Source organism: Zosterops lateralis (assembly GCF_965231275.1).
Source record: "Zosterops lateralis genome assembly, contig: HAP1_HAP1_SCAFFOLD_189, whole genome shotgun sequence".
NCBI classification, from domain to species: Eukaryota; Metazoa; Chordata; class Aves; order Passeriformes; family Zosteropidae; genus Zosterops; species Zosterops lateralis.
Window position 1 is genome coordinate 1 of NW_028154501.1, and position 12,102 is coordinate 12,102.

General features: G+C 42.6%; 1 protein-coding gene across 5 annotated transcripts; it reads right to left on the minus strand.

Annotated features, from left to right (window-relative positions):
- Positions 1-99: 99 nt before the first annotated feature.
- Positions 100-10,321, minus strand: ROPN1L (rhophilin associated tail protein 1 like). Of its 5 annotated transcripts, XM_083885597.1 has the most exons (8): positions 10,264-10,300; positions 9,216-9,245; positions 8,153-8,302; positions 6,444-6,567; positions 6,111-6,272; positions 3,571-3,746; positions 2,538-2,624; positions 100-2,342 (listed from the first exon to the last, which is right to left on the minus strand). In XM_083885597.1, the coding sequence occupies exons 3-7, from the start codon at positions 8,281-8,283 to the stop codon at positions 2,561-2,563; spliced, it is 657 nt and encodes a 218-aa protein (XP_083741723.1). In that variant the 5' UTR covers positions 8,284-8,302; positions 9,216-9,245; positions 10,264-10,300; the 3' UTR covers positions 100-2,342; positions 2,538-2,560. The 5 variants fall into 5 exon arrangements, with proteins under 5 accessions (XP_083741723.1, XP_083741719.1, XP_083741722.1 ...); XM_083885593.1 differs by having other exon boundaries at positions 100-2,624; XM_083885596.1 differs by lacking the exon at positions 10,264-10,300 and adding an exon at positions 9,928-10,009 and having other exon boundaries at positions 100-2,624; positions 9,181-9,245.
- Positions 10,322-12,102: the final 1,781 nt, after the last annotated feature.

Genomic DNA, 12,102 nt, shown 5'->3' on the forward strand with positions numbered 1-12,102 from the left:
ACTGTAACAGGCTATTGATTTTACACCTTGATCAACATGGTTAAATGGACAGTATGTTTCTCATCCACAACTTAAGTGCCTGTTATGTGTAATGCTGATTTCTGCTCTAGTTTGCTCTAAACCTTAATAAACAGCATTATTTGTTTCACTAATATGCACACACTATTAGATGTGTATGCATATTAGTGAAACAAATAATGAGCCTTTCCATATTAGATGCTTCAAAACAATGGTGTCACTCTTCCGTACTTCCGGATATACAATTTAGCAAAAGAAAACAAATCTAAGCCACACCTTTTAATACCATCAACAAGGACATATTTACATCTGCAGGACCACAGGTGTGTGTGACCTGTGTTTGAGCAGACATGAGGACTGTTGTGCAGAAGAAATGCTGCCTTGCCCCTGGTGTTGGGTAAATGCATTACATAACTGCGTGGATGGCAATGATGGCTTGTCTCTGAGCTGGCTTCATTACACCATGATGCCATTCATCCTAAATTAATTGCCACTCTGGCACTGCATGACAAGGCTTGATTAAAGCAGCATGAAAAATAAACTGTCTACCAGCAGTTTCTTTCCTTAGAGGAGGACATGACTGCATTTAATGAGAGCTTTCCATTTTCCAAGTTGTTTTTTTCTCTTCAGACGCTCACTCTGAGCCTAACAGCCCACACAATGTTTATGTTCTTGTTTCAGGGATGAAGACAAGTATCACAACCATAAAAGAAGAAAGTAGAAACCTGATGTTTGTGTTTGTCAGCTGTTCAAAACATAATTTCCACAAGAACTATTGTTACTGCTGTTTTGCCCAAGACAGTAAAGGTGTGCACATAATATTGATGTTGCATCCCACCTGTGCTGCTTGGAGACAAACAAGTGCTAAGGTTTGTCAGGATGGAAGCAGTATATTTCAGGTAATATGTAAATCTCTAACATTTATATATCTATTAATAAATTATATTGATGTCTCATGTATTTGAATTATTCTGACAAGGCTGAAGAATAAAATCTATGAGAGGTTGTACTTACTGGCCTTCCTGGCCCAGGGGTAGTGGATATAGAACACAGCTAATCCCTGAAGTCCAGATCAGTTACAAACAGAGAAGCCACAAAGAGAGCTCCCCCTCCTACCTAACATGGTCACCTCGAGGTGACATTGCCTGCTTATAGCATGTACCAGAGGGCATATTTCAGAGTTCTTCAGTAGGATAAAACATCTTCAACTGCAGCTGGTGTTAAATGGACAATAACACAAGTTAGTGTTCCCAAGGTCATGCTCGAAGAAAATTCAGATGAATATAATCTGGCAAAAGTGATGAGAATGTAGTTCTCCATGGAAGCTACGGGGGAGGCACTAAGGACACTTGCTGAGTACCACATTCAAACAACAGATTCGTTTTCTTCCAGCAATAACTAGGAAGACTTCCCATCCTGTTCACTAACACACAAATATTTGTGGTAGAAGTTGGTAAAACAGACTTAAAACATGCAGATAGAGATTAAGGATGTGCAGGTCTGTTAATTTCTCACACAATCTACTTCAGCAAGGTCGGTCACCATCAGCCAAGTTTCTTGCCTCAGCAAGAAGAGAGTAAGTTTGCAGATCCATCTTTCCTAAAATACTGCTGTTGGATCAATGTGCCAGGAGAGGGTACTCTATATGGTTACCCCTGGTTGTGGCTTTCTCAGTCAAAGGGAATCCTTCCAATTTTACTGTAGGCTCTACTATCCTCTTTCATACATAGGTTGTTTCTGCAATTAAGTGTTATTATCTGTCACTAAATATTTGGTCTAGTTTTGATGGATTTAGGCTTCTATACCTGCTACAGCAGTCTAACCAAACAACTGTGTGTCATGTATTCCTTGCCTATGTGACAAATGCAGTAACTTCCTGTCAGAAAACAAGATATATTTTAAAACATCTTTATTTAGACAAGTTTATCCAAAAATGAAAAAAGATATTTAAGTTCTGAAAAGCTTCTAATTAGAGGGAAAATACAGAACTATTACAGTCTTTGCATTGGTTTTGTCTACCAGCTCAGCCACAGGTTCTCATTAAGTTCTTTAAGCAGGGCTTGCTAAAACAGTTTGTTTAAATACAGGATGTCCAGGCAGACAAGGTAGTCCTAGGACCAGCTGTATTTGTGCCGAAGTGAAGTCAGAGCTACCAGCAGCATAATGAGAAATGCTCCAGTTACAGCTGCCTCAGCTTAACTGAATTCCATGTTTTACTTAAGGATCACTTACCAAGTGTAGGTGGGAAGCTCAGTAACAAGCAACTTTTGCTCAATATAAACAGATGAGTAAAGGGATCACTCCCTAGGGGTGGCCATCACCATCTGAGAAGCAGGAGAACAATTATAACCATGTATTCAATTAACATCCCCTGAAGGGCCATCCCAAGAGTGGGACAAAGAAAAAGAAATGCCAGAGAAGAGGATCATGTTGTTCTGAAATATGCAAATTATGGTACTTTGAACACAAATTATTTTCTTGAACTTATTTATTCCTTCCTGTTATTTTTTTCCTCTCACCTCATGCTGAAGAGTAGGGTTGATCAATAAAATATGAAGGAGTATGGCAGGAAGTGTCTGATCAGCACCATGCCATAGTGTTTTTCCCTGGAAAGGAATAAATCAAATTTTTTAAACAGCACTTTCACGTGGTAAAAATCCTAGTGTGTTGGACAAGATACAGTTTAGGGCTATATGAAATGCAAGCAAAAGGTGTATGAATAAAGAGGTTCTTATTAAAAACTGTCAATCTGATAATTATTGATGAAACATTTTTATGCTCTTGTTTGGGAGTTCCCATGAATGTGGAGCTGTTGGCAATCTAGGACAGTGTATGGAGTTTGTGTGGCAGTGTTTTTTGGGGGCAGGTGAGGGCCAAGTGGTGCCTTCCATGAGCTTCTGAGAGAAGCTTCCCCCATGTTCTACAGAGCCAATGCCAGGCAGCTCCAGGACAGGTCTGCCACTGGCCAGGGCTGAGCCCACCAGCGATGGTGGTGGGGTGTCTGAGGTTGTGTCAGCCCCCCATGCACAGAAAGAACAATTCCAGAGAGATGGCAGGAACAGTTAAGTGTCTGTATGCAAACACGCTGCACAGGCAGCATGTGGAGGACAAGCCTGTTACAGATCTTTTTTAATTGGTGTATTTTGTGTGACCTATGTGTGACTATGGATACTATGAGAGAACTCCCAGTCTCTCTCTCTGGTTTATGATCTTTGTTAAAGCAAGAGCCCAGAAGATGCTGCTGGTTCCAGAAGCAGTAATATGCAGATGTTACAAGCCTGTATATAATAGCTTCCTACAGGGAAAATTATACCACCATATAGAGACTTCACTATTTCAGAGAAAGATGGATAAATAACAATTTTTAACAGTGCAAATGCTGAAGTTGACAAAATTAACTCTGTATACTTTTGATACAATCTTAGTCAATCCTTACTCCTGTTATCATGGTTATGCCCAAAAGAAGATGGACTATTCACCTGAAATTAAAGGCTTATGGAAAACCCAGAGGCAACCGATATATTAAAATTCCTTGCACATATTTTTACTTACGCTTGTTCTTTAATTCCCTCGAGGAATGCTTCAGTTTCTGCCTCTGATATCTCTTCATCAATACTGGCCAAATAGGAATAAAGGAACGCAAATGTTTCGAAGGGAATTCGAGCTGCTCCCCCTTCTGGGTCTCTTGTTAGGATCTCACAGGCCTGTTTCATTGAACTCAGTAACGACTGCAGGGGGTTACAGCAAGAAATGAAAGGAAGTGTCAGAGCCAGGAACATCCTTGCATACCATGACAAAATCCATACTAAGCCATTAAAAGGGAGGGTAAATGAGAGGAAGGTGTTATCATCGTTGCCTAGCTTGAAACCACAAATTTACTCTCTGGTGCAGGTCCAAGGATGGAAATAATAATGTAGTTCTAGTAGAGACAGGAGTAAAAAATACCAGAACTAGTGATGGTTAAAGATTGCATAGGGTAATCTGAGCTCTCTCTCCATTAGGGCCAAATTGCTCTGTTCTGCTACTGTAAAAGCTCCAACATCACTGTATCTAGTAAAAGATCTTTTTGTGCGTATATTGCCACAATCATTCTAAATGAATTCTCAGCAGCAGTTAAGACAGACAAATCTACAACCTCCAGAAAATGAAAATAGGTTTGGTGATTTCATGATGATATTATATAATTTTTAGATTATATTTTGGCTGATATTTACTGTTTCCCCTATCTCTATGCAAGTTTCATTTTAATAGATAATAGAAAAAGCACTGAGGCAAAAAGCATTTAAAGAATATTTCCGTTTAGTCAAAGGCAAATAACATCCAATTTACCTTTAAAACACATGCCTCAAATTATTAGTTCCAAATATACTTTGAAAAAATCCTTCCTTTAATATGGTGTTGATAATCCACTGCCCTATGAATGCTGAGCTATATGGGGAAAAGTGTGGGAAAATTCTGCATTGAGTCAAAGACTGGTGGGATGCCATTAAAGAAACAAATAAAACCACACAAAATACAAAAGCACAAAACCAAACCCACACAGGTTTTCTTCAACCTAAGTCTTAATATTTTTCACTGCAACTTTTTCAAAATTTACTCTTACATTTTCATTAACCATCAAGCAATGTCTATGTAAAAAGATATTATTTCCTAACAGTAGAATAGCAATACTTAAAATAAATGCAGTTATCTGTTTAAGATCTAGAACGAAGGCCAGAAAAGTGTCATGTTATAACCCTTTAACAATTTTACTTAATGTATCTCCTCCCCTGGGAGGCTTCTCAGGGAAAAGAGAGGCAGCTGACTATATGATAGCCAATGCTACATTTTGCATTTGGCTGCCCCTCTACTGCCCTTTTTGGTCCTGCCACCCCAAACTGCCACGGTCTCTTTCTCACAACACAGCAAAGTTATATATATCCATTTTGCCAGCTTTGAAAGACAATTTGACAGGCTACCTGTGTGGTCATTTCTCCAAGGCTTTTGTAAAAATGCACTGGTGCTTTACAAAAGATACTTCAGCCTGGTGCTCTTAAGAAGTTCATATTTGCCTACTCTTGTATCTCAACTGTGACCCTGTTTGATTGTGAACACAATTTACAGCTGGAGGAAATGAATGTAAATTTCTTGTGTGTGTCTTTCTCTCTGGTTTAGGAAACCAAAGTTTAGGTTTCATCTTAATAGCCAAAAGAATGGTGAGATGGTGAAATTTAGTCTGTCTAGCTCCATCAGAACAATGTTCATGTGACTCCATTGTTGATTTTGGTTTGTTTGTTGTTTTTTTTTTTTTTTTTTTTTGCGGGGAGAGAGGGGTTGTTGTTTTTAGAGAAGTAATGTTGCTGTTACTATTTTTAAATGAAGATAAGAGCCTAAACTACGAGATAATTTTGGGAGGGAGACTGGAATCAAGAAACTCAAATTTGAAATAAAGATATACAGACAGACAGACAATTGCACAATTGCATCATCAGGCCAGGTTAACATGCAGGGCTTCCAGATACTGCAACATTCACAAAATATTATTTCAGATACATTTTCTTTTTAGTACCTCTTCTTCCCTACTGTAGAAATCATTAGAAGTATTATACTTTCTAAGAACATCAGCTTAATGCATTTTATAACCTTTCATTCTGTTGAAATGCTCTGCTGGGATTTTATTACTGATATTAAATGAATTAAATGTAGCTGTAGTAACATTAAGTGCTGCTGAGAAAATTTAATTGGCTACACAATCAGTTAAAAATTGGTTCTTTAATTTCTCCCTTCAGTTCTCCTTCATGGACATTTACACTGATGCCATCAGCGTCATTCCTCCATTATCCTCCCTCACACAGTACGAGCTCCCTGCAGACACACTTGCTCTTCTACTGCCACTCCAGGAAACTGAGGACTTAGAAATCCTTCTGGTTGAGTTCCCCAGACCAAAATCTGATGGGCAACAGAAGTAAACACGCAAGCCACTTTGCCAGCTGCTGCAAAAGCAATCACCATTCCCCAAATCCATCTGCATTAATTGTTCTGTGGACTATCTTGCATATGGATCCTAGACAACCACTTGTGTTTGGATATGAAAGGTCTTGCTGTGAACATACCCCACCAAGCACGCTGCATCCAAGTGCCAGAAACTTCATCCATTCCACCTCCTCTCCAAAACTGTCCAATTTCAGGATAGCTTCCAGCTGCTCCTCTGGCAAGCCCAAATCCTTCCATTTTTCCCTCAGTTCCACAACGGTCACTGTGCCTTTGGAAGAAAGCTTTGGACAAAATCACAGCACCACAATAAGAACTCCAAAAACCAGAATGAATTTAAGAACAGAGTGTCTCTTCAGAATACTTCAGATACTTGACAGTCTCTCTGCCCAATAATCTCCAACACATCAGCATGCCTCAAGAGCATTGTGGATTTGATAAAGAACAGCTTGTACCTGTTTGTGCAAGACCTTAAGGAGTCCTGGGGTCAAACCAGCATCTTCTTTCTCTGTTGCTAAAGACAATTCAATCCTCTCCTTCACAGGAAGGGGTGCACCTTTAGACAGTGCTGAAAAATACCTAAGTAAATGGGAAGAGTAACACACCTCAATGCCCATGGCCATTACAAACTTCACAGAAGTAAATGCTCTTACAGTACAGTGTAAGAATCTGCAGGTTCCCCGGAGCAGCAGCAAGCTGCCTAAATGCACAACTCCCATCTTCCTGTGCCCAGAAACCACAATCTTTAGACTTTACTTTGCCCTTTTTGTGACACTCTAATAATTCTTAAGGCATTTAACTTACACTGTGCGTGATACATTCAGCTCTTTTGACTGATGAACCTGAGGGCTCAGCTGTTTAACATTCCCCTGGTACACTACCCAAAATGTACATGTGACTACTCACATTGCAACACTCTCCTCAGCATTTCTGCTATTTCTGTCCACTCCAAAATAACATTTAAGAGTAGAACATAAAGAGCATTGGATACACATATTTTTAATTACAAGGGCTGCCACAACCTTAAGAGCTGCTTCTGCCTTAACTGGCCAGCAATCTGAATTGTGCAAGGAAAACTTGTGCAAAGTTTTTGTTCAGGTGCATCTAATTTACAAGTTTCACCACTTGTCCTGACTTATCTGTCCTGGTCACACCTGTCCATGTCCAAGTTCTCCCATTCAGTGCAAATACCAGCTAAAATAAACAGCAGGCAGCACTCCAGAACTGAATTAGCGTGACTGCATAGCGGGGCTGCTCCGGCCGAGCCGCCGCAGCGTTTGGGGCAGAGGAGGGGCTGCCCCTGCTCCCGCCAGCCCCACGGCCCAGCGGGCTCCGGATCCTGAGGTAGCCGCACCTCACCTCCATCACATTCCTAAGAAACGCCACACCATTTTAAGGTGTTCCTGCTGGCTTTCAACAACTCTGCAGCCGTAACAATTCAGTTTCAGATTATTTTCTTTTTATCAGACAAGCCAGATTCCAGCCTGGCTTTGTTAACAGCCTCCCTCCCTCATCTACACGGTACACACCAATTTTCAATCCCCCCAGCTGAGAACGTCTCACAGATACCTTTCAAGAGCTTGCCCCCGCAAACCATAGGACAGAAAAAATTAGTGAGCAGTTGAGGTAAAAGAAAAAAAAAATAGACGTTAAAGGAGAAAGATTTAAATATCTAAAACAACTTTATGGCGAGAGATTTATTATGCAGATTATTACTTTAAAGGTGCAACTTTCCAGGCACTTTTCCCAGAAAGAAACAAGAGAAATCTAACCAAGCTTAAGAATTAGAAAGCTAATGTCTATTTTTTCATTTAAATTTTAAGAATTGAATCTCAGATGAGACAAGAAAAACCAAACCAAAAGGGAAAAGACTTGATCTTTCAGATAGAAAAACTAACAACAAAAAGCAAACTGAGATGCATTTTTCTGTATGGAAATCCAGCTATTTCAGAAGTAAGCCAGCCCTAAACCTCAACGAAACAGAAAATAAATAAAATACCACGCTATTTTTAAAAGGCTTACAGGCTGCATTAAGACACAGAAGTGCATGTGCAATGTATATGCTGATGTAATATTCAAAGCCACATCCACTATAAAAGAGGAGAGTGAGGTTTTGAGGGTCCATATGTAGAGCTCTCTGTTGTCAGGTGAACACGGTACTTACGCAGCTGCCCACTGCAAAACATCGTAAGGCTGAGTCCTAATAGCAGCTTTAGTAAATTGCTTCAGAATATTGGGTAGCTCTGGGGGGATTTTGATCTGCTGAGCACAGAACATAGTTTCTGGAAGAGGCATGGTGTCCAGTCACAAGGACCTGAAAGATATAAACCAGCAATTCACAGATGTAGAATATGAATGAAAAACTGTGTGTGCACATGGGAGTGAACAGTGCCTGTCCCCAGATTTCCTCCTGTCCTACTTGATAGCTGGAGCTATTGGAGACCTGACAGATTTGGAAGGACAAACAGACAAGCTTAGTGTGGCTCTAAAACAATTTGTGGCTACACCAAGTAAAACACTGCAGCTTGAGCACCAATCACAGCTGGGTAAAGTGAACTACTACTTTCACAGGTGACTTCAGATAGTTTTAAACTGATTTTTCTCCTCAAACCTACAACAACAAAAAATTATAAAATGGGCAGTCCAGATGAGTCACACCACATATGCCAACATGAAAGGTATCTACATTGACAACTCACTACTGCATGCCAAGGAAAATCTTGGCATTTTTGTACAGATGCCAGAGTATGCAGATGACCAAGTTTCTACTGTCTTTATGTATTAAAAATGCTGTAGCAAAAGGTTACCAATTTGTACTCATGACAGACTTTACATCAAACAATTACAGTGATGGACAAAACACTCGTGTGTGCTGCAAGCACAGTATTGCACTTGGCTCATACAGCTCTACAGGTGTGTTTGTCTCATTCTGGATGTAACTCATTTGCTGCAAGGAATCCTATTTCCTGGGATCTCAAAGAAGGGACAGAGACAGACTATTGTCTGGTCCTTCTCTGATCATAGCAATGGGCCACATTTGGTGGGAAACTCTCCTCATCATTTCCAAGACAACCTATGGCATGCTTAAGTTGATTTAGCAACAAGAACCTAAAATGGTCAGTTATTTGTGGAAAGGAGGAGCAGTAAAAGCAACAGCATCAAGAAAGGAATCAATGTAACAGAATCCTCTACCTCTTAGAACTTTTTAATTTTGAAGATAAGAGTACCTGGCAGGTGGCTTTCTCACCTGAATTTTCCTATAGTGGAAAAGAAAAAAAAAGTCAGCAACAGAGCAATGGAATGCTGTGACTCAAGGCTCCTTTGAGGATCAAACCATACTTAGAACTTTATTTATGCAGAAATGCAGACAACATCTTCATCACTCCAATGCAGCCAATTTGCATCAGGAACAGACTTCAAAGTGTGCATTTAATTACCAATCAGTCACACGCTTTCAGTAATGATTCAAAAACACAGCTCTAGACAAGGAACTGAAGCTGAAGGCAAAAAAGCTGGGGATTTCAGGACAACAGAAAAACTTTGAGGAAGGAATACAGGTATGTGTGTGCATGTACCCTTGGGAAGAAGTCAAATAAAAGAATAAAAATATAATCAGAAAAAATACTGCAGTGCAAGAGCTGCTTTTGTACAGCAAGCCATTGGTCACAGGGTCTCACAGAAGGGCAGAGGGTGCCAGAGACTCTTGGAGGTCACAGGTCTGACCCTCCGCACAACCTGTGAGCAGGGGCCAAGGATCCACGCCCGGGTGTGTCTCCAAGGATGGAGATTCCACACTCCCCGGGCAACCTGTGCCACTGCTCGGTCACCCTCACAGGGAAAAAGGGTTTATCGATGTTGAGAGGGAACCTCCTGTACCTATAAACACACCCCTAATGATCAAAGAGAAGCACAGCCTCTGCACCCCTTCGCCATCGTTACTGTGCCATGGGTTACTCTCCCCAGAGTCAAAGCTCAGCTCATCACTTTCACTTCCTGTTCGCTCTTATTTTCTATTTTTCCCCTTTCCCATACCACAGCCCAGCCCCAGGTGTTGAGGAGACGAGGCCCAGGGTGTCCCCGGGCAGTCGGGCCTGGCCTGGGCGCGGTGCCCGCCCCGAGCCTGGGGAGGCGGCTCCGCGGGCAGCGGCCCGGCCGGGGCCCCTGGCAGCCCGGGGGGAGCCGGGGGGAGCCCCATGGCCGCCCCACGGCCCCGGCACCCCCGGACACCCCGCGGCGGCCGCCCGGAGCTCGGGAAGGCCCGTCCCGGCCCCTCACCTGCCCCGCTCCGCCACCCGCTGCCCCGGCAACAGGGACGCGCTGGGCGGGGATAAACTGGGGGGCGGCGGGGTTTAAAGGGCAAGAGCTGCACCTGCTTCGTGCAAACTTCTGAAAGAGCCCAAAACACGATGAGGGGATTGAGGCTACCACTAGTAAATTCACAGACGCCTCAAGGTGGGTCGGAGCGGGCTGGAGGGCACAGCAGGGGAACATGAGCCGGCAGGGGCCCCAAAAAGGCCAGTGACATCCCGGGCTGTATCTGCGGTAGCGGGGTCAGCAGCGTGAGGGAAGGGATTCCTCCCCTCTGCGCGGCCCTGATGGGGCCACACCTCGGATCCTGTGTCCTCGCAATTCAGGGAGGAAATGGAGGGTGCTGCAGGGTGTGTGGGGAACGGTGATAGAGCTGTTGAAGGCCTGGAGCTCAAGTCCTGTGCGGAGCAGTTGGGGGAGCTGGGGGTGTTTAGCCTGGAGAAGAGTCCTCTCAGGGGAGACCTTATTGCTCCCCACAACTGCCTGAAAGGAGACTGTAGCCAGGTGAGGGGCAGCATCTTCTCCCAGACAACCAGTGACAGAGTGAGAGGGCGTAGTCTTAACCTGTGGGAGGGGACATTAGACATTTAAGTTGGACATTAAGAAGAATTTCTTCACAGCATGGGCGATTAGACAGTGGGAGGGTCAATCCAGGAAGGCAGTGGAATCACCATCCCTGGTGGTGTTTAAGGAAAGACCGCATGTAGCATCCTGGCTTGGATGAAATGTACAGAAATGCTGATAGAGCTGAAAAAGAGACAAGGCAATGTATCCCCAAAAATTCCCTTTACTCACAGCATCTGCTGCTTCCAAGGACAGCTGAGCCACAAGCAACCTCTGCTGGTCAGGCTCCACAGTCCTGGACATTCAGGATAGCAGCACCACTGAGAGCAGCACAGCCAGTGCCAGCTGCCTCTCAGCACCTGCTGGTCCAAACCGAGACCACAAGGCAGCCTGGGCTCTCCCACTGCTCCAGAATGTGAGGAACCAAAGTGCGCTCTCTGCCACAAAGTCTTGGTGGACAACTACAAGTCTTCTTTCCACTGCAGATAAAAACAGCACCAGAGGTAACCTGACTGGCATCCTCTGTAAAGACACCAGCACATCTCTTGGTTACAAAGCAATACCCCTCCTGTACCTTCTGACATGGACTGTACACAGCCAGAGCACTCAAATAAACTTGGTAATAGGATTATTCGCTTCAGAAAGCCTTCACAAGCCACTGCTCCAAAAAATCTTGGGTGCTGCATGCTTGAAACAGGCCAAGCAGTTACTGCAGAAGCACACAATCTCACTTGAAACCAGGCCTTTTTAATCCACTTTATGTCCCCGCTGATGAACATGCAAGATAAAGATAAAATGGTGGGCTCTGGAAAGCAGTAAGCACACATTTGAACAACTGTTTAATCTTTCATAAAAAATGAATACTTAGCATAAGCTACAGACTAATTATTTGGCCTCAAAATACTTTGCAGATGCCTGTAACTATTGAAAACAGCAAACTTCTGACATATAATGACATATGTTTCTATTCTGCAGGTGTTTTAAAGCATCTACTCATTTCAGAACACTACAGCAGAAAAACATGAAAACACTCCTGCAGGAGCTTACAGAAGAGAATTAAATTAAACTGATTTCACAGTGCAGTTTTTCAATGGTGTCTAATGATAACAGATAAACAGCAAGTTTCATATTATCTCTAATCTGTGGTCCTTACACACACTTGAAACTGTCCTTAAAATGCTCAAAAAGTAAATGTCATACTCTTAATTCTTCCAGCTATTTGGTCCAGTGCAGTGAAATCAT

Excerpts from the sequence above, each read along its gene's own strand:
- ROPN1L (XM_083885595.1), bottom strand. The coding sequence starts at position 8,283 with ATGCCTCTTCCAGAAACTATGTTCTGTGCTCAGCAGATCAAAATCCCC. Across the intron at positions 6,273-6,443 it reads TTAAGGTCTTGCACAAACAG|CTTTCTTCCAAAGGCACAGT; the intron begins GTACAAGCTGTT and ends TTTTGTCCAAAG. Across the intron at positions 3,747-6,110 it reads GATGCAGCGTGCTTGGTGGG|TCGTTACTGAGTTCAATGAA; the intron begins GTATGTTCACAG and ends AACCCCCTGCAG.